Below are 25,700 nucleotides of genomic sequence, written 5' to 3'. Positions count from 1 at the left end.
GCTCCGTTCACCGCCCTAGAAACGCGGGGCACATTGTCGGGCGCGTTCGTCGGATGCATGAAACGGGATAGAAGTGGACGACGAGACACGGTATCTGTGTCTAACTTTGTGTGTTTGAGACACTCGTTTAGTTCTATTTTTGTGTCTCTTGTCGTTTCGTTACTGTTCTGTTTGTAGTTTTGTGTGACTTGTGTTTATTTTGAGACGCTCGTGGTTTAGATTTTGTTGTGTCCCTTATTTTGTCACCTGTTTTTGGCTAGTTTTTTGAGACACGAAGCTTTTTATCAGTCAAACCTGTTGTTTTTGGTTTCTTAATTCATTTTGTTTCTACATTTGCGTGAATATTTTAGACCACTTTTGTTCATTTACCTTTTACAGTCCTTTATTTATACCATTTTAACATCTTGGTTTTGTGTTACGTCCCAGAGCTCGGTCGTAACAATAATTAAATTAAATCCAACAATTAAAACCAACAGCAACAGATGCAGAGTCAAACATTTAATTGGATTATGAGTAACAGCAAAGGCACTCTTGAAGTTAACACCCACTGCCCTGCGCTTTGACAGACATCCTCACAGTTAACTCTCGCTGTAGAAAGTCCCTCATAACATTTTCGCATCGTGAGCGTTCGTTTCGCCCTGACAAATGAAATTGAAAACTTGGCTCACTCCAGGTCTGTTTCTGTAATGGCGCCACAGAGCAATGTCCCACAAAACATTAAGGAATGACGGAGCGCAAACAGCACATATCCAGAAACAGAGGTGTAACTATCGTCAGGAGAGGGAGGGGGCGCCGCTTCATTTCTAGGTGATTCACGTCGGGAGTGGGCTTTTGCAAAATTGCTTTATGGAAAATGGCTAGCTGCGCGTTGGGGGCATTAAGCGTCAAACAGCAGGAAGGTCTTCTCTCCATCGAGGGAGCGCTCCTCTTTTTTATTACCAGGATTTGGAGTTTTATGATTATCATTATTTGCCATAGAATTATTATTCACATATATCTCCTATCAGCTGTTGGGGTTGGGGGGGTCCCGTGTCGCTGCGTCCGTGACTGAGTGGCGAGCGGCGTTCTCAGGTGGTCTCCAAGGTTAGCCGTTCGTTCACGTTTGGTTTTATGAAAGTATTTGTTATATTTTTTTTCAGCTGGTCGGGGAGGCGTCGCGTTGATCTGTGTCGACCGTAGAAGTAAATGTGTCTTGGATGGATGACAAACCAGAGCGGCTAGCGTTAGCAAGACAGCGCTGGGTGATTTCGGAGCGTAGGCGAATCTGCGTCTCCATCAGAAACTTGTCCTGTAAAATAAAATCATAAAAAAACACAGATAGTATTGTGTTGTTGAGTTGATTCATAATGTGATACGCAAACAAAACCAGGCTGTTATTGTTTTTAAGGAAAAACACATTTATTCATGTTATTTATCAGACGCCAGAGCGGAGTTTTGCTACTAGTTGTAATGCTAACAACAACTAGCATGCTAACAGCTTAGACGGCATCACCATAGACTGTACATATAAATGGACATTAGCTAACCTGCTAGCCGCCGCGTTCCAAACAGGAAGTGATCATGTTTGCGCTTCCGGCTCCATCGACTCTGGCTCCAATTCACTTTCTATTGAAAAACTGTCTCCTCTCTCTGTCTCTGCTGCTTCAGACTCGTCGTTTTGGTCTTAAATGTTCATATTAACCCTCTACATGATCCTGGAGTTCTTTTTTTTGTTTTGTTATTTTGAGGTTAATTTTTAAGTTTATTTATTTTTTTGTTATTTAGAGTTTTTGCTTGTTTTATTTGTTTGGGGTTTTTTTTTGTCATTTTTATCTTTTTTTGTTATTTTGTGTGTTTTTTTTAGTTTATTTTCTTTTTTCTTAGTTATTTTTAGTTTTTTAGTTTTTTTGGTATTTTGAGGTAAATTTTTAAGTTTATTTATTTATTTTTTTGTTATTTAGTGTTTTTGCTTGTTTTATTTGTTTTTTGTTTTTTTTAGTTTATTTTCTTTTTTCTTAGTTATTTTTAGTTTTTTTTTTTTATTTGTTATTTTTAGTTTATTTATTTATTTTTAAAATCTGTCCCCTCTCTCTGTCTCTGCTGCTTCAGACTCATTTTGGTCTTAAATGTTCGTATTAACCCTCTACATGATCCTGGGGTTTTTATTTCACTATTGTGTCTGTAAATCAAGATATGAACATTAATAACAGACAAATCAGGTGCTTCCTTCTTTCCCCGCGGTCGCTCCCGCTAACGTTAGCAACAGGTTTGATTGACAGCATTGCTAAGCGCCCGCTCTCTGCTAAACCAGTGGTGCAGACAGGAAGAGGCGTGACCTTCAACAGCCTCACTCCTGATTGGCTCGTCGGTTGCTATGACACTCACGGTTGGAATTCCTAATATAAAATTCAGCTCCAGATTAGCCGCTATAACTGCTAATTTAATCAAATACACAAATATATAAACAAGAACAGCAACAACGGCAAGAGACTTTAAGCATTTGCAAAACATTCATAGGGCATGTGCAAAAAAATTAAACAAATGTAGAAAAATAAACACAGAAATACATTTTACATTTCAAATTCTGTACGTAGAGCTTTTGTTTTCAAGGCGTTTGGGTTTGTAAAATAGTTCAGAGAGTCGATATTTTGATTAGGATTAGATTCATTTTTTTCCATAATATCTTTTTGGAAAACACCACTCGGTCATTTCTTTACACATCTATGTTCATTACATCACTTCCTGTTCCTGTTACGCCAAAGGTAGACGGCGCGTGATCAGAAGTTCCATCGTTTACGAGCCGCCGAGGGCCAGACCGACGCGCCGATGCCGATCCGAACAAACACATTTATTTACGTTGTCAAAAATCCGTAAAGTGTCTTGCCAGGGGACACGACAAAAGTCTGCGACGCCACAAATGGAAATTATACCACGGAGCGTCTAGTTAAAGAACGAGTCTAATCTGAGCAGCTGTGTGAGCAACTGTCGCCTTAAAAACACGACTTAACCGACCGAAACATGGACGGAAACTTTTAGAGGCAAAAATTAAAATTCTCATTCTGGCGCAAAAAGTGGAGCGTCTATCTTCAGGTGTGGCAGTTATTGGACCAGATCTTTTCCATGTAATTTTCTTGAAGAAGAGAGCGTATAAATCTGAGTTATACGTCGATGATTAAACGCTCTAATAAACTTTTATGGAAGCACTTTTCTCTGGGTAGTTTGACTTGAGTTTTATGAATTCACCAAAACTGTGACTGCTCCTGTTTTAATTGTGTAAATATTATGGAAAGGTTTAGTTTAAAAATGATGGGAATTTGTGAAAAAAAAACAAAAAAAAAACAATATATATACGAAAGATTATTCCTACCTTCAGTGAAAAAACGATTATAAATACGCTGGATGTGTTCACAATGAAACAAAAACAAACAAAAAGTGGTTAAAAGACGGTTAATAACATAGTACATCAACGATATTTTGCTTTTCTCGATACAGGTGGCACATCATCTACCAGAAAAGTTCCACAGTGCATCTTTAAAAAGGAGTTTTTTCACTTCTGAGTTATTAATATTTAACACATCACATATTCAAATCACCGTGTTTCCTTTTATTGTTCTGGAAATGCTAAATTTGCCAAAAAAAAACAACATATTAAAACTTAAAATTACTTCTCACTTCCTTTTACTCCCCGTGCTAAGTCACTCCCCCTTCAGAGCGCTATCACAACACAGTCAGCGTGCCTCCCGCTAATGAAACTACTGCACATCGCGTCAGGTTTGTGGAGTTGTAGTGTGTCGTTTTGTTTTATATCCTGTTCAGTGACAGAAAGGAGGGGAAAAAAACAACAACAAAAAAACAGTATAAAAGTGGTTAATGTCATGGTCTATCAGTAATATTTAGTTTTTCCTCAATAAAAATCAAATCAAAACAGACTGTCAGTCACTTTGTTGGCTTTTGTCATTTATATTTATTTATTTAATTTATTTTTATGTATTTATTTAATTTATTTTTATGTATTTAATTTAGTTTTTATTTATTTATATTTATGCAATTATTTTATTTTAATATTTATGTAATTATTTATTTTTATTCTTTATTTTTTATCTTTATTATTTATTTTATTTTTTTAAGTTTTAATGTTTTACAAAGATGGGTTTATTTAACACGTACACATATATTTTCTCTCTTCTCAGTGGTATTTCCTGTTTTTAACGCACATTTCGCTCATTTAAAACATAAAAAACCTGAACAAAAGGCAGTGACCACAAACTGTACGTGGTTTATCTATTTACTCACACTCTTAAAATAAAACTGGACCTTTTTAGATTTGTATTTTCAACCCACTTTTCCCACAAACACACACACACCCGCCTCGTCTGACGTTATTTCCCACATTATTGTCAGATTCGCTCTTTCCTGTGTTCACCGTTTCAACATTTGTCTGGGGAACACATCATTTTCGGGCTTGAATAGTGAATAAATCCGCCGCAGAGACACCGGGAGACGCAGAGGACATGGAGGGACACAGCGGAGTTGAGTCGGGGCCAAAATCACTGATGCTGGTTCCCGCCTCATAAATTATCACCGTGACGACGGGTGTGATGCTGTCAGGAAAGCCCAGCATCCCAAACCCATCCACCGCCGCCACCACCGCCACCGCCGCAGCAGCAGGTCTGGTCTGGACCCGTCCTCTCCTCCGCTGTCTGCTCGCTCTGATTAGGACTGACTCACGCCGCGGTACTACTCAAACTGGAGTACTTTCACACAGAAATACTGCGTCCGACGGCTCGTTTTAAATATGTTTTCTACTCTGTTCGTCTGTGATTTTAAGCTCAAATCTATGAGCCAAGTTGCTTTGGTGGTGCTTTTTATTTCTTCAAAGGTCATGGAAATATGTGATTATCGTTTCATTTACCGTTTTCTGCACTTTTTTTTCTTTTCGTAGTTGTCCAGGGGGGCGACTTATACTGAGATACAGAATATAAGTCGCATCTGAGTCTATAATTTCACATCTTTGTTACGGTCACACTGACAACTGTGTGTTTTTCTTCATTATTTTGCAAAGTGACTTATGGTCCAGACTTATTTTTTGATTGTTTTTTTTTTCCAATATATTTGAAAAAAAAAAAACAAAACAAATTTTGTTTGCAATTTTGGTATAACCTCCTGAGACCCGGCGTCCTCATCTGTGGACAACACATTTTGGATTGTTTAGGCCACAGTGCAAATTTTTAGAAGAACAGCAACAAGAACATGTTCAATTTTGCATATTTCTAAGAGTTTAGAATATTTATTTTTTTGTTTATTTTTATTTTATTTATTTTTAGTTTTTTTTTTATTTAATTATTTTATTTTTATTTGTTTTTATTATTATTTTTATTGTATTTTTATTTATTTATTTATTATTTTATTTGATTAAAGTTTGGGTCTCAGGAGGATAAAAAAAAAAAAAAAAATGTCATGTGCTGTTTGACGTAAATGTGTCCGAATCTCACAGAGCAATGATATTTAACACAGATGGAGTAAAATGAAGACAGATTATAACGGGTTCTGCGTGCCCACTGATCTGAAGGTTGCTGGTTCAAATCCCGCTGTCGACTTAAACGTCATTGGTCGCTCGGCGTGTGGATGTGTCTTTGAGAATCTTGAAGGTGGAAAAGCGCTAAATAAAAATGTGATTTTTAGTTTTTAAACAGCGAGTTCTAGGTCAAAGTCACAAACATAAATGATCAGGTCAGTTCCACATTTGTGATTTTTATGTTTAGATATTTCTTATGAGATAATAGAGGCTAAAATGGCACATCCCCCCCTTCTGGCAGCATGACGTCATCGCGCTCAATATTGTCTGAATTTTGCAGCACCATCCAACTGATCCCAAATGTTCCAAAGTAGCCTAAACTCCTCCTCTCCTCCCTCCCTCTCTCTCTCCTCTCTCCTCCCTCTTCTCCCTCTCTCTCTCCTCCCTCCCTCTCTCTCTCCTCCCTCCCTCTCTTGGTGGCGCTGGTCGGCAGCAGAGCAGTTAATAAAGAGATTGATTATGGTCCTGTCAGGAAGTGACAGTTGGACAGGGCGGCCCTGCGTGAATGACAGAGGGCAGGCTCGCCACGCAGCAGCCGCCCCGCGCACGCCACGGCCCGTGCCAGAGCAGAGAGGGGTGTGTGAGAGAGGGAGAGAGAGAGAGAGAGGGGGAGAGGAGAGGGGTGTGTGTGTGAAGAAGACGGAGAGGAGAGGTGAGAGAGGAGAAGTCGAGGACAGAGAGAGGAGAGAGGTGTGTGTGTGATGAGGGGAGAGGAGAGGGGGAGGAGAGAGAGAGATAAGGGAGGAGAGAGGTGTGTGTGTGTGAGGAGGGAGGGGGAGGAAGAAGACAGATTAGGGAGAGAGGGGGCAGGAGTGAGATGAGAGGGGGAGAAAAAAGGAGAGATGGGAGGAGGAGAGGGGGAGAGAGGTATGTGAGGGGATGAAGGAGAGAAATGAGAGAGGGAGGTGTGAGGGGGGAGCAGTGTCTCAATCCTTTGCTGAGAGGAGCACATTAAAGCTCCACTGTGTAACTTTTGTGATGGGTGAAGTCGACCTGATTGTCTCCAGCTTTGCCTGGAATGTTCAGTGGGTGAAGTGGGCGGGGCATTGACAGAAGACACACACTGTACAGGACAAGGCTCTGATGGAGAGATGCTCAGGGAGGAGGAGGACGACTCTCCCTCCTTCCCTCTGCCTCTCTCTCCTTCTCTCTTAATCACCAAAACGCAGAGTGAGAGAGCGGTCGCTGGAATATCTGTAGAAGTGTAGTGGTATCTCTCTCTGTGTCCCTCTCTGTCTGTCTCTCTCTGTGTGTGTCCCTCTGTGTGTGTGTGTGTGTGTCCCTCTCTCTCTCTCTGTCCCTCTCTGTCTGTCTCTCTCTCTCTGTGTCCCTCTGTGTCTGTCTCTCTCTCTGTGTGTGTGTCCCTCTCTGTGTGTGTGTCTCTCTCTCTCTCTGTCCCTCTGTGTCCCTCTCTCTCCTCTGTCCCTCTGTGTCTGTCTCTCTGTGTCCCTCTCTGTGTCCCTCTCTCTCTCTCTGTGTGTCTCTCTCTCTGTCCCTCTCTTTCTCTCTCTGTCCCTCTGTGTGTCCCTCTCTCTGTGTCTCTCTCTCTCTCTGTGTGTGTCTCTCTCTCTGTCCCTCTCTTTCTCTCTCTGTCCCTCTGTGTCCCTCTCTGTCTGTCCCTCTCTCTCTCTCTCTCTCTCTGTCCCTCTCTGTCCCTCTCTCTCTCTCTCTGTGTCCCTCTCTGTCTGTCCCTCTCTCTCTCTCTCTCTCTCTCTGTCCCTCTGTGTCCCTCTCTCCCTCTCTGTGTGTGTGTCTCTCTCTCTCCCTCTCTCTGTCCCTCTGTGTGTGTGTGTCTCTCTCTCTCTCTGTCTCTCTCTCTCTCTCTGAGGATGTGCAAATATCAATTATATAATTCAAAATAATGGAGAGATGAAGTCGATGGTGTGACAGAGAGAGAGGGATAGAGGGATGAGAGCGGAGGTAGAGAAGCGTGTAGTTCATGTCGTCTGTCACTTTATGATCATAAACAAATAAACTAAGACTTTTTGTATAAAATAAAGAAATATGTGAGAATGGAGAGAATACAGAGAGGAGAGGGAGAACAGGGGAGAGAGGAAGGACAGGAGAGAGGAAAGGGAGGAAGAGAGAGGAGAGGAAGGAACAGAGATAGAGCAGAGGCTAGAAAGAGGAGAGGATAAAAAAGAGGAGAAAGGAGAAAGAAAGTATAAGGAGACAGCAGGTGCTTGTGTCAGTGCAGGTCTCTCTCACTTTCTCTTTTCTATCTCTCTCTCCTTTCCTCTCTCTCTCTCTCCCTCTCCTTTTCTCTCTCATTTTCTTTTTCTCCCCCTCTCTCTCCTTTACTCTCTCTCCCTTTCCCTTTCTCTCTCTCCTTTTCTCACTCTTTTCGCTCTCTCCCCCTCTCTTACTCTCTCTTACTCTCTCAACCTCTCTCTCTCCCCTTTTCTCTCCCTCCCTCTCGTTTTTTGCCCCTTTTTATTCTCGTCCAGTGGAATAATCCGTAGTGGATCTTTATGTAAATAAGTGAATCGTCAGTGAGTCACAGGAAGAGGGCAGCACGAGACAACGAACAAGACGCACGTTTACACATTTATCAACACGTTCTGAACATCCACGAATAAACTGAGAAAACAACAACAATAACAACAACAAAAACAACAACAACAAAAACAAAAACGCACAAACAAACTCGACTTCTGCATCAGAGCTTCTCAGACCAGTATTTACTCTGAAATAAACTTTAAAAATGAGACTTTAGATTTGGTAAATGAACATTTTCTTATTGTTTTAGTGAAGTTACACACAAAAAAACAGGCCAGGTGCTCAAATCCCAAATTTCTCTAAAGTTATTTGTGTCTATGGGTCAAAATAAATAAATAAAAACATTTAAACGATTATAAATACTGAAAAAATCTAATACGATGAAATATGACCTGTACTTTTGTGTTGAAAACTGCATTTTATTGTCTAAAAACACGTATTTATTATGATTTTGGTATCAGAATCTGCTTGAAATATGTCCCAATTTCCTTGTGATTATAATTTTAGTCGTGTTAATAAACTTGCTGGTTCCTCGGGTCAAAAAATCTCCAACGTTTGTCAAAAACACCAATATTTAACGGGTCAAACGCCAAGGATTAATCAGTGAATACGTTTTGCAATACAACGCTAATGTCTTTGGCATTTGGACCCATTATTTTGTAAACTTAAACACCAAAAAACAAAGCCAGGTGCTCAAATCTCAAATTTCTCTAAGTTATTTGGGTCTAGGGGTCAAAATAAATCAATTAAAAATCATTTAAATGCTTATGAATACTGAAAAAATCTAATACGACGAAATTTGACCTGTATTTTTGTGTTGAAAACTGCATTTTATTGTCTAAAAACATGTATTTATTATGATTTTAGTGTCAGAATCTGCTTGAAATATGTCCCAATTTCCTTGTTATTATAATTTTAGTCATGTTAATAAACTCGCTGGTTCCTCGGGTCAGAAAATCTCCAAAGTTCACCAAAAACAACACTAATATTTAACGGGTCAAACGCCAAGGATTAATCAGTGAATGCGTTTTCCAATACAACGCTAACATCTTTGGCATTTGGACCCATTATTTTGCCCATCGACAAAACCTGGGCCTCGCAAAAAAAGGCGTGAACGAGGCTCCGGCAGCATATGGAAACCCCGGCAGAGGCATTCTTAGTTCTATCTGTGAAAATTCATTATGTGTTCTCACAAAGCCGCGTGTGTGTGTGTGTGTGTGTGTGAGAGAGAGAGAGAGAGCGCTGCGTTTCTTCCCCGCTCTCGCTAAACAAAGGCGTCTTTCGCTACCACCCGATTTCAAAGCTAAAACTTGAAAGACAACAGACATCTATTTACAATATTTATACGTTTAGGATGCCGGTCGTATGCGTATCGCGGCGGTCTGTGTGGAACGATGAAAAAAAATAAGGTTACTTTAGAAATTCTCTGATAATTGGCGTCTTAAAAGCTGCTCATTTTTAACTATGTCACCGCCAATGCTCCATGACAATTAATGTGTTTGCGGCGCCTTCCTGGGCATCTGCGCCAATTACTTTATATGCTAATATATGTAAATGACAACTCAGACGACACTTTCAAGTACTGCGAGAATGCCGTACTCTGGAGCTTTTTTCAAGTCGTATTGTTGGGGCTTGTTGAAGAAGCGGGTCTTAAATTTGGAGGTGGGCAAACTTATTCTTCTTTTTGTTTTTTTCTGCGACTGGATGAACGTGTTACGCACTTTTAAATCATGTTTACACTGATTTTAATGGGATTATTTCTCAGGCATATAGATCTGGAACAGTTTGGGGTTTGGAAATATTATTTTTAAACAGAAACGCAAACAATTTATCTGTTTATTTTTACTGTACTTTTAGAATAAGCACAAATTGTGATGAGGTTTTATCTGAGTCACTTTTCATGTGAGGTTATATGGGATTATAAAGTGAAAATTCTAAATGAAAATGCATGTTTTTGGGGGTGTACGGGGTTATAATGAGTATAAATATTAAAAATTCAAAACAAGAATGCATGTGATATGATTATAATGAGTAAAAATACTGAAAATGCATGTTTTGCTTGGGATTTTGAGGGACTTGATAAAGTTTTTAACCATTTTTTTATTATTATTTTGTCAATTTCATGTTATTTCAATGGTATTTATTGTGTTTGTGTTTGTGTTTCAAATGCACACACACTCTGAACAAATGCCACTTCAATTTCCGTTGCAAATTTTAAACCTTTTCACCAATTTTCGACAACATTATCACACAATTCAAAACACATTTAACTCCATTATAACGTCACTTATGTCATGTCTCTGTGTGAGCTTTTCTAACGCACATAAATATCGATAAACTACACACGCCGGAAACCTTATTCTCGTACAAATTCTAACTTCTAAAGCCCAGAATTCATTCCATCAGCAGAAAAATCACAACAATTGAAATTCCACATTTTTATCCCCCCACAGAAGTCGTCCGCTGACGTCTCGAGCTCATAAACACGGAGCGCCACACTGTGATCAAATCATGCAGTAAAAAAAAAAAAAAAAGCACTAACAACACGTCTGATGCTGTGTATTTAACGTATACACATTTAATTAGAAATGCACATTAATTTTCGTTAATTATAATCACACCCAGAAGCACCACGAGAGTATATATAAAGTTGACATCGACTGTACATAACGACGTTTTAACAAATACAACTGCAGTACTTTTACTTCTAGCTGTTTAGAGGTAGAAGTATATTTTTGTGGGATGTTTTATGGATATTTCTTGATAGCTGCAGGGTTCAAATTGTGGTGCAGAACTGTCTTTACGCAGAGAAAAGTAACATATATAAAATTGCAGACTTTTTTTTTTTAAACATCAGACAGATAAACTGGAGAACTGCAGTATCCTCCACAGATTTATCTATGGATCCAACTTCAAACGACACACGTTTCAACAGAAAATGCAACCGCGACGTATGTGGAGCGAACAGGGAGGGCTCCAGGCGCAGGAGACTGAAGCATACGCACAAACGACACCGTGTTTTTTCACAATCGGACTTTCAAACCAGCGGAAATCAACCGGGTTTTTACAGCAGACCTGGGTTAAAGTTGATTTTGAATTCGGCGTTTGGAAAGTGGAACATTCGAAAACGTCTTTACCCGATCCGTCCGAGTTCATTGTGCAGTTTTGTGGCTGAAAAACGAGCTTAAATACCCATAATGCATCGCTATAAGTACACAGAATATGATAAATGAGCAAAACTATAAAGCGAAAAGACATTTAAAATTATAAAAACTAATTTCGCATCGATATATTCACACAATTTAATGAAAACGAAGCTGATATCTACACAAACTGTGGCTATAACTTCTTGCAGATAGTGGGAAATAACTGCACAACTCACTCCAGGGCTTCAGATTACAATCACGCAACATTTTCAGGACTTCCTACAGCACAAAACGCATCGTATTTTGTTAATCGCTACGGCAACGCGGTCCTAATTTCTCAATCACGCGGTATATTTCCACACGGAGACGATGCTCACGTTCAGTTTGATTCAAAAGTCTCTCACTGTGATGCAAAAAGTCTCCATTTGAGCTTCATCGTTTCAACTGCAGATGTCACTGTTGGATGTGTAATGCAGCTCGTGTCCGTGTGCGTCTGTGTGTGTGTTTGTGTGTTTGTGTGAACGTGTGTGTGTGTGCGTGCGGAGAGAAAAATCTGTTTGTATTTGAGCGTGAATGGGACGACTGTATCAGACGCATAATGAAGTTTGGACAATGCAAAACGTGTCAAATATGAGGCTGTACAGTGCAGACTCTTCAATAACACACGTCTATAAATATCAGGAGAAGACGGGAGAAATTGAGCTTTATCGATTTGATTTAAAAGAACGTTTTCAGCTTTACGTTTAATCAGAATCAGCTCGTTTGGCAGTGTTCATTTCAGTAGGATTACAGCGCATAAGTTCTGATATAAACGGCGACTTACTCCTGCCAAAGATGACGTCACGTGTTAATAATACAATTCCAAAATAGCTGCTAAAAAAATGAAAAAAAATAAAAATAGATGTATATATGTGTAAAGTTATGATTTAATAATTGCTTCACACACTCATCTTCTTCTCCGGCGTTTGCTCGCAGGTCACAGACGGCTACAACTCATCCCCAGTTTTATAATTTGATGATTAAAAGCTCCAGAAATAATTTAAAGAATCACCACAGGGGGGAAAAAACTCGACAAAATTGATTTATTCTGAGCTGATTTTTGCTCAGATTTGACTGAAGTGAAATGTAATCGATGTATTTATTGTTGTAAACGCAGACAGAACTTTTTGCCGTGGAGGCTGAGGCACTTGTAGCTGATTATCATGTTATTGTAAATTTGAAGTGTGAAAAACAATGTGATCATATGGAACGCGCTCGGATTTTTTTGGCAATCAAATCAAAGATGCTTTAAATAGATTTTCATTTGTGGAGCACATAAATCAGCAGCGAACACTGGTTTTGACTTAATCATTTTTAAAAATAGTCTGTGTGTTATGACGTTTGTGTTGTGATGGCGACGAGGAAACGAATATGACGGATGTGATGAATCAGAAATGACAATTACTGATTTGAATTAACACAAAAATGTAAACTGATATAGAAATACATCTGCGTAAGTTTAAAATAAATTCTCAACATCGAGGTCACGAATTCTCACCAACACTAAACCACAATGTCATTTTTAAAAACACACTTTAAACTGTTTTTTTTTACACTTTTGGTTATTTTACTTCCCAAAAATGGAACGTATTTCAAAAACTTGCCACAAATGCACTTCAATAATGTGGAGATGGACATTTACACTCACACCTGCTCCTGTTTTTAATGTTTTAAATGCACTTATTTACCGATTTGTTTAGTTATTATTTATTATTTTGTTCGTATTTTTGTTTTATTTGAACAGCCCGTGTAAGGGAGCGTCTCTTTGGGCTTTCCCTGTAAATAAAGACACATAAATAAATGCATAAATGACTATAATGTTTTACTCATACAGATATTACTGAAAGAAAAAAACAACAACATGTATAATATCACTGGCTGCGTTTAAATGCTCAACAAAATGTCAGATTTTTGGACGTTTATCTGTGAAACACAAAATCGGAGAAACCTGGACCCGAAAAACATTGACATTTTTGCTGTTTACGTTCAGTTTTAATCTTAAAAATCTGATAATAACACGATTTGAAGCGCGCGTAACGTAAATGATACAACAGATTACACATTTTACCAAGTCTGAGCGCTAAACGGTGCAAAAAAAACATTCCTGCCGACCCCTTTCAGTCATTCCACTGCACCAGATCACACGCCGCACGAGCCCATATTTACGAAGTACCACTTTCTAATCCCTGTCTTTAGCATCTTTAGCATTAGCAGCGTGTGAAAGCTAACAGAGTGATTAAACAGGGCTGAGGGCTGCTGATTATCAGAGGAGACCACCACAGAGCCCCCCGGCCACGCTCTCTGACTCCTCGCCAAAAAAACACCGCCGCTGCTACTGCAACCCCCCCCCCCCCCCCGCGCGCACGCCAGAGCTATCGCACCGCAGTAACTTCTGATACTTTTAATCCGCGCAGGTGAAAATGAAGTGTTTAATTTGGCAGATGAGGGGGAACTAAGATTAGACGGAGAGGAGGGGGGGGGGGGGGTGGAGTCGTTAGCGTGAGGCGTTTGGGTTCACTGGAAAAAAAAGGGGAAAAAAAGTTAAAATAGCTGGAAATGTGAACGTGAATCTCATTTTTTTTGCTTTATTTTATTTTGAGTGGAGTATTTATTATAATTACATTCAAATATAAACAAAAATCTTACACAAACGATCAATTTTTTCCTTGATAAACAAAAAAAAAAAGCCTTTACGTTAGGCGCAAATGAAGCACTTAAAGATACACTAGGTAACTTTCCCGGTGGAGCATATACAGCACATCACCTGCTCGTTTCCGTGGAGATTTTACCGCGTTGACCGGAACCGTTCAACAGCGAAGTTACAGGTCAGATCTAGGGAGAGGTGATTTTCGAGGCAGTTAAATCCCTGAATCGAATAAATCCAGGTAGAAATGTTTAATGCCCTACTGCGGAACATTCAGACAAAGCAATAACAAAAACCATGCGTAGTATTTTAGGCGACGTGAGCTACTACCGAGTTTGTGGAGTTATTTTTCTAAACTGATCCGACAGAAATCAACGCGGGAATAAATATGTGTTGTTTATGGCGACAACTAGTGGTCACATTGTGTAACTACAGCTTTATAATAAACGTTTTTAACTATATTATTGGTAGTTTTTTTGCTAATTTGCGTTCGTAGATCTTTCTAGCTCAATAATTAATAAACTTAATAGAAATTTTAAACAAAGTCGTCAAATGAAAATCAAATTAAACCTACAATCGGATTTTTATCACGGTCGGTAACATCGTCACGGTCTAAATATTTAAGGCCACACTGAGGAACATTCCAGGCAAAGCAATAACGTGGCAGGCACTGGACACCCCCACCAGGAAAAGGTACGAAATGCAGCTTTAAAATAACGTTTATATGTTGAGAATAGTCGGTTTACGCTGTGGAACTAGCGTCACTTTTCCATTCTGATTCTGTGAGTTGAGTAAATATAAAACAAAACGTAACAAAGTCGTAAGATCAAAATTCAATCAACCCTGAACTAATATATTTGCTGTATTTTCCGGATGATTAGTGTCACTTTTTTTTCCATAGTTTGTCCGCGGGTGCAACTTATATGTGAAATTATTCAAATATATACAACTAAAGTAACGGTGTGACATGGTGACGTGTAAACAGAACAATCACAGAGGGCGTCATTCGAACGTTTATGGACTTTAAAAACAGAGAGCAGCACTTGTTCGATTAGCAGCTAACGATTCCCCGAGTGGGACCCGTCGTTTTTAGTTCTGGAGACGGAAAAATATGAACGACATGCGGCGTTACTCCAACCTGAGAGAATAAAACAAAACACAACGCGATGTTTTTGTTAAAGAAACTGCAACAAAATCGCCAGTTAAGTAAAATCCTCAGACGTACAAGGCCTTTGAGAAGTCATTTTTGATCTGAGATGTGGAAATTGTCGCTCTTTTCACGGCTCGGGCTAAAGGTAAGAGGCTAACGCTAGCAACTTTACACAGCAACGGTTTATTTAAGAGCGTTTTATTCATTATCAGGATCAAAGCGAGATAAACCGGTGCTTCTATCTGCTTAATTTTATCACGTCGTGTCCAGTTAAACCCGTTTTTCCGACTCTTGCAATGCATTGTGGTCTATATTGCCCAGTGTGGTGGTTAAATGAAGCGTCCTGTTTATTGTAATCCTTTCGTAAGGGGCTATAAACTTGGGAATGTGGTTTTCCTGAGCTGATGATCTGAAGTCCGGCTCGTTAGTGGGACAGGACGTCACCTCTTCAGGAGAATTAATTAAAAGTCGCACGAGAAATCAGTTTTTGGGACAAATTCAGGTGGAAGCGCTTGACCGGTCTAGTGACGACTGATGTGCACGACTGTTCAAGGTGCATTTTGGGAAATTTTGAGTTGAGTTGCATTTGGACGCCACTAAAAAAAGACTCAGACCAACACCTGCAGCACAAACTCTACAACACAGAGCGAAATTATCCGGAAAATACAGCAAATATATTAGTTCAGGGTTGATTGAATTTTGATCTTACGACTTTGTTACGTTTTGTTTTATATTTACTCAACTCACAGAATCAGAATGGAAAAGTGACACTAGTTACACGGCGTAAACCGACTATTCTCAAGATATAAACGTTATTTTAAAGCTGCATTTCGTACCTTTTCCTGGTGGGGGTGTCCAGTGCCTGCCACGTTATTGCTTTGCCTGGAATGTTCCTCAGTGTGGCCTTAAATATTTAGACCGTGACGATGATACCGACCGTGATAAAAATCCGATTGTACGTTTAATTTGATTTTCATTTGACGACTTTGTTTAAAATTTCTATTAAGTTTATTAATTATTGAGCTAGAAAGATCTACGAACTCAAAATAGCAAAAAAACTACCAATAATGTAGTTAAAAACGTTTATTATAAAGCTGTAGTTGCACAATGTGACCACTAGTTGTCGCCATAAACAACACATCGAGTGGTGCCTACAAACACAGAGGGAAAAGTGAAGGAGGAGCAACACGTGGAGATCCAAAAATGGGCCTTCAATAGATCGAAAAGAGATTAAAAAACAGGAAAACAGGGAATCTGAACCTAAGAAAAGGCGTAACTATTCCTTACACAGCAGGCGTGTCGGAAAAACAATTTCAAACCTACAAACACTTAAACACAGAAACTGGAGCCAGCCAAAGGGAAAAAAAAAAACCTCACGATCCTTCTGAGTTTTGGGGTTTTAAGCAGAAAGTGTCTTAAAAGTTACCACGGGGATAACCGGCCGAGCGTTCATAACGACGTCGCGTTTTGATCCGTCGATGTCGGCTCTTCCTGTCATTGTGAAGCAGAATTCACCAAGCGTTGGACTGTTCACCCGCTAATAGGCAACGTGAGCTGGGTTCGGACAGTCGTGACACTGTTGGTTCATTCTCTTATGTAATGTAATGTCTCACAAGAGCAGCTCAGGACCACAGTCGGCTGTTCATCTCCATCTCAAAGACACTGACCACAACTTTGAAGAGAGTGACGTTCAGATCTGAGCCAGAGGAAAGAAATGGTTTGAGAGGAGAGTTAAGAGACACAACCTCTCACCGATCGAGAACTCTATCCTCAGATCCAAAACAAAAAGAACAATGGCAGCGTTATTAAAGCTTGAATAGGGTTGTTTCGAGTTTCAGTGTAGTTAGCTCCTCCCCTCAGACACATGTCCAGCAGGAATCTGACCAGAACTGACGAAGAAGCGTCTTGGACAAGCAGGAAAACGTTGACAGATTTAAATTTGTCTTTTGCTAGTGCGCCATGTAGAGAAGAGTTTGGACATTCGGACACATTCGCCGTAGCAAATAACTAATGAAGATATGTTTTTTTTGCAGTGTTTGAGTTGGACTAATAAGGAAACGAGCCACCTGTCGTTTAAATTACACCATGAACAATTAGTGCAGCTTAAGAGCCTCAAACTGGCTCGTGAAATGAGACCAAAGATGATTCAGAACGGGGTTGTCGTCACCGGCTCCTTCACAGGTCCTGTCCACCTCCGTAACGCCGCGCTCTGCCAAAGGGGGCATCAACATAAGCTCCGTTTCATTTGTGAATCACTGGATATTAATAAATAGGTCACCAGGTTGAGCTATTTGCAGAAAGGCGGAAGATTCGGCCAGATTTCTGTCAGGTTTTCAGGTCAGACTGAGCAGCTAAAATATAAAACATGATCAAATAAAAGGTTAAAGCTGAGAACTGTAAAGCACCGACTACAATAATAAAACACACTGGTGCGTTTCCAGACACAGTGTCAAAATGAGACAAATATATCATTTAAAGAACCTGACTGTGTTTTTTTCTGTTCTGATCTTGTGGGGAAGCTCCATGTGGCCAAAGTACGAGTCTTTTACCAGACACAAATGTATTTAAAGACGACTTGACGGCAAAATAATTTAAGAAAACGCCAAACCGTTCACACAAAAACAGAACATGAGTAACTTAAATTAAATCTGCCAAACAACCACGTGCCACAACTACACTGACGTCTACGGAAGTAAAAGTACAAATGTAAAAATGTACTTGTTCATTTGTTAAAGTCTTAAATGAAGTGATATCGTACGGAGTCCGGCATAGGACATTTGCAAAATATAATATCAATGCAAGGCCACGAGAGAATATCACATTCCCACACGATATTATCTTGAATGAACGACTTAATTATCACGAGGGAATGAGATATTATTTTTATTTTTTAAGTAAAATATCTTTTGCACTTGTGAAAATATATGTATAGAAATGATTATGTTCCTTCAGAATAATGTCGTTCCTTCAGGTAAATATCTCGTTCTCTCAAAATAATATATTTTTTATTTTGTAAATATTATTCTTCTTTCCGTCATCTGCGAGGTTCCGTAATATTGATTAAAACGTGAGACATATTTTGGTCCCAGTTGCGACACAAATCAAATTTTCTTGTGAATTTTGTGTGTTTATTTTTGTTTTCTCAAAGCTCAAAAGTCAGGACACGGTAAAAATAACCCATCAAATCAAACGAAAAGTACTTTTACTTTTCCGTCCTGTTCAAAATGTAGTGGAGTAGAAAGTACAGACACTGATCCCAAATGTACTGAAGTAAAAAGTAAAGTACAGATACCTAAAATTCTACTTAAGTACATCACTTTGCACTGTTCGCCAGAAGTAGAACATAATGAAGTACAAGTAGCAGTGTTACTTCCTGGTTCACAGACGATAAAATAAACACAGACGTCGCTCGTGAGTCTTATTTTGACCTCGAGAGCTGCTGTTTAACGTGGAGTAAGATAAAAAACGCTGCAGCCGCTTTGCTAATAACGATAATTAATATGTTTAAAAGCCAATTTCATAATATAAGATCAAATTTAACCTGTAAAAAAATACACTTTCTATGTTTTTTCAGTGCCGTTAATGCCCAGCCGAAGTCCGAATAACAACATAATAAATATATAACCAGAGCATTTGTTTATCTCCGAGTGCTCCAGGATTTCTGTGAACGAGCTCTTCTTTTACACACACTCCGAGTTCTGTATTTGCCAATGTCCACCAGCATCTGAGCACTAAGCGCTGTAAGGTAGCGAGGGATCGTCTTTTGGCAGAGCGCCACCAGAACAAACTTTATTCTTCCTTTGTCTCCATCTGTCACCATTGTTCATATTTTTAATTTTAAAAGACTGTGTTTAAGACTTGGAGTGGGCTCTGAGCACAGCTGCCAATAACTGACCTGAGAGCCGCCATATGTAGGAGGAGCGCGCCATGACACACAATTAGAAACATTTACTTATTTATTCTACACTAAACGTTCACAAAAGCAGCCATAAAACATAAAACGCTTTTATTCTGTTATTTTTATGTATTTATTTTTTCACTGAGAGAGTAAATTAATAATTCGATTTTTTTTTTTTATTATTATTACTATTTATTTTATTTTTTTAACAAAGCCATCTGGGATCTTAATTTTGCCCATTGTTTATTTTTTATTTATTAATTAATTTTTTTTATTTTTTTCATTATAAACTCAGGTGTGTTAGATATTAAAACTTTATCTGTTTTATAATCATATCCAAATCTCCTAAACTTTGGAGGAAGCAGTTAAGGTTTATCACCTCATTTATTTGTTGTACTCCTCAGAGCGCCCTCTACTGGCCATAATAATATAGTTCTGTGAGTTTAGAAATCACTGCTGAATTCTTTATACTTGTTTTAAAGTTGTAAGTTATAAAAAGTCAATAAGATATGACATAATGTTGACCTATGAACCTTTTTAATTAAACCAAAGCTTCGTTTACGGCGCTTAACTCGTCCCTGCGCCCTCTGCTGGCAATCACAGAGTTTTGTGAATGAATGAATGAATTTTAATTTGGTCGTTGTACTTTTCTTCATTAATTACAACCAAAAAAAGGATCCTGAACATCACATGACCTCTCCACAGTCACATGACCAAATACTTTTACTTTAATAACAAATACTACAAATACTTTTACTTTAATCAATAAAACACAGATATCTTGACTCATATAAACCTACTGCAATGTATATGTGTGAATTAACTGTTTTAAAGTTGTTGTTTTATTTAGACAGTTTTAATTCACTTAAATTCATCATCGAGCTCATTCCCAAAGTCTTATTCCTCAAACAGACACAACTTCGCCAAGAAAACTGAACTGTGAAATACACGTGAGTCACTATTAATCAATTAAACAAGAGAAAAATGTGAGAAAATGTTAACGTCTGTGTGAGAAAAGTGTATAAAGTGTGTGGTGAGGGGTTTTACAGACAAAAACATAGAGAATAACTGTAAAAAATACAGCTGGCTACTTTGAAAAGTTGATGTTCACAGCCTCATTTACACTGCTTAACTCCCTACTGCGCCCTCTGCTGGTAATCTCTGTAAACTCATAAAACGTACAGAATTCCTTATATGAGTTTACAAACATTTTTAAAACTAAATTATAAAAACAACAATACTTATATCAGATAAATGAATGACATTTAAAAACACTGTTACCATGAAACTAATAACAGCTAAAGTTTACAGCCTCATTTACACTGCGTAACTCCTTCCTGCGCCCTCTGCTGGCAATAAGTGATTTGTTAGCTCAGAAATTACCACTAAATTTCATACACTTGTTTTCCACATAGATACAAGTTTAATTTTTGAAATGTCAGAATGTTGAATTTTTTTTGCTAAAGCCAAACTAAAGTTTTGTACATAGGATTAGCATATTTTATTTATTTATGAATTAGAATTTATTTATTTTGCTAAAGCCAAACTAAAGCTTTGTATATAGGATTATTATTATTATTTTTTTATTATTATTATTTTTTATGATTTTTTTAATTTTATTTTAAATATATTTATCTATTTTATTTATTAATTTTTTTGTTAAAGCCAAATTAAAGTTTTGTTTATAGGATAACTATTATTATTTTTATGTTTTTTTTTTATTTATTTATTTATTTAGCTAAAGCCAAACTAAAGCTTTGTATATAGGATTATTATTTATTTATTTGTATTATATTTTTTTTAAATTTTATTTTAAATGTATTTATTTATTTTTTTGTTAAAGCCAAACTAAAGCTTTGTATATATGATTATTATTTTTTTATCATTATTATTATTTTCTATGATTTTTATTTTATTTTAAATGTATTTATTTATTGTCTTTATTTTATTTATTTTTTTGTTAAAGCCAAACTAAAGCTTTGTATAGAGGGTTATTAAATTTTTCTTTCTTTTTTAATTTTTTTTTTTTTTTTTTTTTTTGCCTGCTGGTGATTGCAGGACACACAGTCCGACCCTCATTGATCCTCTCGGGGTGATCTGGGGGACAGCTGCAGTGAAGCCGAAACTACAGAGCCTGACTTTGGCTAGCATCCTGTCAGGGCTTTAATACAACGCCTCTCCACACGGGGCGTCCAGGGGGAAGGGGGACAGAGGCCGGACCAGGAGGGGCGTCTGCGGAGGTGCGCCTGACCTCCCGAACAGACTGACGGCGAAGGGCATCTGATTTAATGAGGCCGCCCAGTCGTCGCGATGGTGTCAGCCCCGGCGTCCCACAGCAGCCACTGGGCACGGGCGTCAGAGAGGAGACGGAGCGAGGGTTTTCAAGGTACTTTAATTAATCTTTTAAAAGGTTTTGGACACTGCTAATTCCCAACACTATTCCTTGGAAGAGTCAAACATTCAGGTAAATTCACAAATGCTGAACGTGGAAATTTATACCAGCTGCAACATCGGATTTCACTATTTATCAAATTATTATTCAAACGCAATTTCTGTACAAGAGAAAATGCTTGATTTTTAATTATTTAGACACCCCCGATGACAATTCAGAACAGTTTTTTAGACAATAAAATGTACTTTTCAACACAAAATGATGTCAGATACTCCGGGAAAATACGGTATATAAGATCGTATAGTAACATCGGAGTATAAGTTGCACTTTTTTTTTCTTTTCATAGTTTGTCCGGGGGTGTGACTTATACTCAGATGTGGAGTATAAGTGGCATCTGAGTATATAAATTCACATGTTCGCTACAGCCGCACTGACACCCTGCTTTTTTGTTCATTATTATGCATTTTTTTACTTATAATCCCAAAAATACTGCACTCGTTTTGTTGTTCAGTTGTTAAAAATTGGCTCCACAAACATGTCACATTAATCTTACAGTTTATGACAATCATGTTTTTGGGGTTGAGGGCCATTGTGGAAAAAATGACTTATATTAAAACTACTTTTGTTTATTTATAGAGAGAAGACGTTGAACTTTGTGCCAGTTTTTGCTTCATGAGGATTATTTTTCGTATTTTTAACCATAAACCAGGTCAACACGTCTGTAATCCTAAAGTGAAACCTGTCTCCAGCTCAACTTTCAAATAAAATTGTTCACCTTTCGCGTTCTCGCTGTTTCGCGGACACAGATTTACATAAACGTTGGATCGCAGTGTGACTCTGAAGTGCTGTACGTTTGCGATTTGTTTTCTCCCCGACAAAACCCACAATGTCGATGAAACGTTCTGCACCGACAAAGACGCCTACGAAGGTTTGAACTTTGAGAGAGTTTAAACGAGAGAGGATGAAACCAGGACGAAACCAGGACTGAACCAGGACTAAACCAGGACGGAACCAGGACGGAACCAGGACGGAACCAGGACGAAACCAGGACGAAACCAGGACGAAACCAGGACTAAACCAGGACTAAACCAGGACTAAACCAGGACTAAACCAGGACTAAAACAGGACTAAAACAGGACTAAACCATGCCTGTGTGAGAAAAGTGTATAAAGTGTGTGGTGAGGGGTTTTACAGACAAAAACATAGAGAATAATGTAAAAATAAAGCTGACTGAACGTGATCTATAGCGAGGGACGACTACTTCTTCAGTTCTGGAGTCACATCTGTCTGCCCCGTGTCCGAGCCGTGACCAGGGCTTCATGAGACGGTCCAGGACTCCAGCTGATCCTCTCCCTGGGCCCCCGTCAAACTGACGTCTTCATCCCTAAACCGAGAGGACAGGACGGGCCCGGCAGCCAACGGAGGTGACAACAAATCCAATTACCTCCACACCATGGTGCCCGGACCAGACAGAGCGGGGCGAGCGGAGGGTGTGGGACAGGGGACAGGGGACATGTGTGAGGAGGGGGACAGCTGGACAGTGGAGACCTGACACCAGATGGACCCTCAACATTTCAAGCACAAGGTTATTTTAGTGGTTGGTTTTGTGATTAGACGTAGGGCAGTGGAATGTGGCGTGTGATTTTTAAAGGGACGACGTTTATTCACGTTTGCCTCGACAAAAACTTAAACCTGTGGCTGCGTTTTGTTTCATTTACACGAGGTAATCTCTTCAAAAGTCTTCACCGTACTGATATTTCTGCTCTCAAAATACATTCAGTACGACACATCTCAAAAGCGATGGTTAAAAGTCCTTCACTTCACATTAATTTGGCGCGTTTAATGCCATGAGGTGGAACATTCCAGGCAAAACAATACGGCCAGAGATCGAATGTAGAATGTGAATTATCAACATATCAAATGTCCACATAGATACAGCAGCAAGAAGAAAGAAAGAAAAAGAAAGACTGTTCTTTCTTCTGTCTTTAAGAAACAGAGAAAGAAAGAAAAAAAGAAAGAAAAAGAAAGAAAGAAAGAAAAAAAGAAAGAAAAAAAAAGAAAGAAAATGAAAGAAAGAAAAAAGAAAGAAAGGAAGAAAGAAAAAGAAAGAAAGAAAATGAAAGAAAGAGAAAAAGAAAGAAAAAAGACTTTTCTTTCTTCTTTCTTTAAGAAACAGAGAAAGAAAGAAAAAAAAAGAAAATGAAAGAAAGAAAAAGAAAAAAAAAGAAAGAAAGAGAAAAAAGAAAAAGAAAGAAAATGAAAGAAAAAGAAAAAAGAAAGAGAAAAAATAAAGAAACAAAGAAAAAGAAAGAGAAAAAAGAAAAAGAAAGAAAGAGAAAACAAAGAGAAAACAAAGTCAACATTAAAGCTGCAAGCGGGGATGATGGCACGTCCCTTCCATGGACTCGTCACCTCCTCTTCACTCTCTCTTGACTCTTGACGTGATATTAATACTGATTTTTTTCGATAAGATTGACCTAAATAATGTGTCACTGTACGTAGATTTGGAAAGTCCAGGATGAAACGGTGGATGTTTAAGTTCCCACAGTCGTGTCGGCTCATGTAATTGTGAAGGGAGAGATTGCAGAAGTTTATCTGATCAGATGAATGAAGTTTACAGACAGCAGCACATGAGGCACATTTCAAGGGAGTTTTTCCAGCACTTATAGCCCGAGAAAAGTACGATCTATAGGACGCTGAAGTAAATGTACAAGGTCATAAATGGATACACACTTAGCTGTTTACAGAAGGTAGAACACGTCACTAAAAGATGCTGCAGTCCCTGAAAAGACGTATTACCAGAGGCTCTGTTCAACCTGAAGATGAAGAGCTGTGTCATGTGACCGAAGTAGACGTCTTAAAATAAGCACGTGTCACATTCTTACTGAGAAACAAGTTTACTTCAATGTTTAAGACGCACAGTATTCAACACAAGGTTTAAGAGTAAAACTAATAAAACAAAAATCACACTTTCAGCTTGTTCGGATCAAAAACATGAGGCTGCATCGCCGTCCAGTATGGCCGACTTCATGCTTGATGTAGAGTTTTGCTCCAATTATGTTTGAGTGTTGTCCTCATGTGTCCCATCAGTCCTGGCCTGAGACGTCGCACATGTGTCTCCGCTCCCACAGGGGTCACTTAAAAGGTGGCGCTGTAAAGCCAATTTGTGCGGACCATGAGAAATATTGTTACGAGAATTAATTTTGGAGTAAGGTGGTTCACTCTGCCAACTTTAGTGCGTTTGTGTTCACGTTTAGTGGGTTTTTGTCTCCGTTTTTACGCGAGTGGACCCTAAAGGACACGGGGATCATGGACTTTTCTGATCAGGGGCATGTAACAGAATTTTCTAGAGAGTTTCACAAATTAATGCCATTGTAATTTATTTCCCCATGAGAAATCACCAAAGAAACTTACAAAAATCTATGTCTCTGCATGTGGCCAAATCATTTTCATACAAAGGCGGTAAATCCAATATGGCCGACGTCCTGTTCGTCGAAGGGCAGTGCTCCAAACAAACTGCAGTCTCCTGGAGCTTTATCACTTTTCTGAATTTCATGAGTCCAGTTTGTCGTCGCTGGGTTGAATTACGTGTCGGGCCTGGTCATGATGACTGTTCTATCGCTTTTTTGTCCCCACTTTTGAGACTTTTCATCAATGTTCTGAGGGTTTAAAGAATGTGAGAAAGAAGGAGGAAGAAGAAGGAAGAGGAAGGAGGAAGAGGAAGAAGGAAGAAGGAGGAAGAAGGAAGGAGGAAGAAGAAGGAGGAAGAAGGAGGAAGAAGAAGGAAGGAAGAAGGAGGAAGGAAGAAGGAGGAAGAAGAAGGAGGAAGAAGAAGAAGGAAGAAGGAGGAAGGAAGAAGGAGGAAGGAAGAAGGAGGAAGAAGAAGGAAGAAGAACGAAGAAGAAGAAGGAGGAAGGAAGAAGAAGGAAGAAGGAAGAAGGAGGAAGAAGAAGGAGCAAGAAGGAGGAAGAAGAAGGAAGAAGAAAAAGGAAGAAGAAGGAAGAAGGAGGAAGAAGAAGGAAGAAGAAAAAGGAAGAAGAAGAAGGAAGAAGAAGAAGGAAGGAAGAAGAAAGGAGGAAGAAGGAAGAAGGAGGAGGAAGAAGGAAGAAGAAGGAGGAAGAACGAAGAAAAAGGAGGAAGAAGGAAGAAAAAGGAGGAAGAAGGAAGAAAAAGGAGGAAGAAGAAAGAAGAAGAAGAACGGAGAAGGAGGAAGAAGAAAGAAGAAGAAGAACGGAGAAGGAGGAAGAAGAAAGAAGAAGAAGAAAGAAGAAAGAAGAAAGAAGAAAGAAGAAAGAAGAAAGAAGAAAGAAGAAAGAAGAAGAAGAAGAAGGAAGAAGAAGAAAGAAGAAGAAGAAGAATGCCCCTTGCCAGTAACTTG

The 25,700-nt window shown here is 38.8% G+C and overlaps 1 protein-coding gene across 1 annotated transcript in view; it reads right to left on the bottom strand.

The window, feature by feature from the left end:
* Positions 1–484: 484 nt before the first annotated feature.
* Positions 485–25,700, bottom strand: part of si:dkey-288a3.2 (protein phosphatase 1 regulatory subunit 37) — a 100,329-nt gene continuing 75,113 nt past the window's right edge. The window contains exon 12 of the mRNA XM_055230961.1: positions 485–1,288. Within this exon, the coding sequence (XP_055086936.1) occupies positions 1,136–1,288 (153 nt within the window). The 3' untranslated portion in view covers positions 485–1,135. The remainder of the gene's footprint in view (positions 1,289–25,700) is intronic.

This window comes from Periophthalmus magnuspinnatus, chromosome 22 (genome assembly GCF_009829125.3).
Source record: "Periophthalmus magnuspinnatus isolate fPerMag1 chromosome 22, fPerMag1.2.pri, whole genome shotgun sequence".
NCBI lineage: Eukaryota > Metazoa > Chordata > Actinopteri > Gobiiformes > Gobiidae > Periophthalmus > Periophthalmus magnuspinnatus.
Note: the sequence above shows the minus strand (reverse complement) of the source record. Positions and strands in the feature narration are given on the sequence as shown.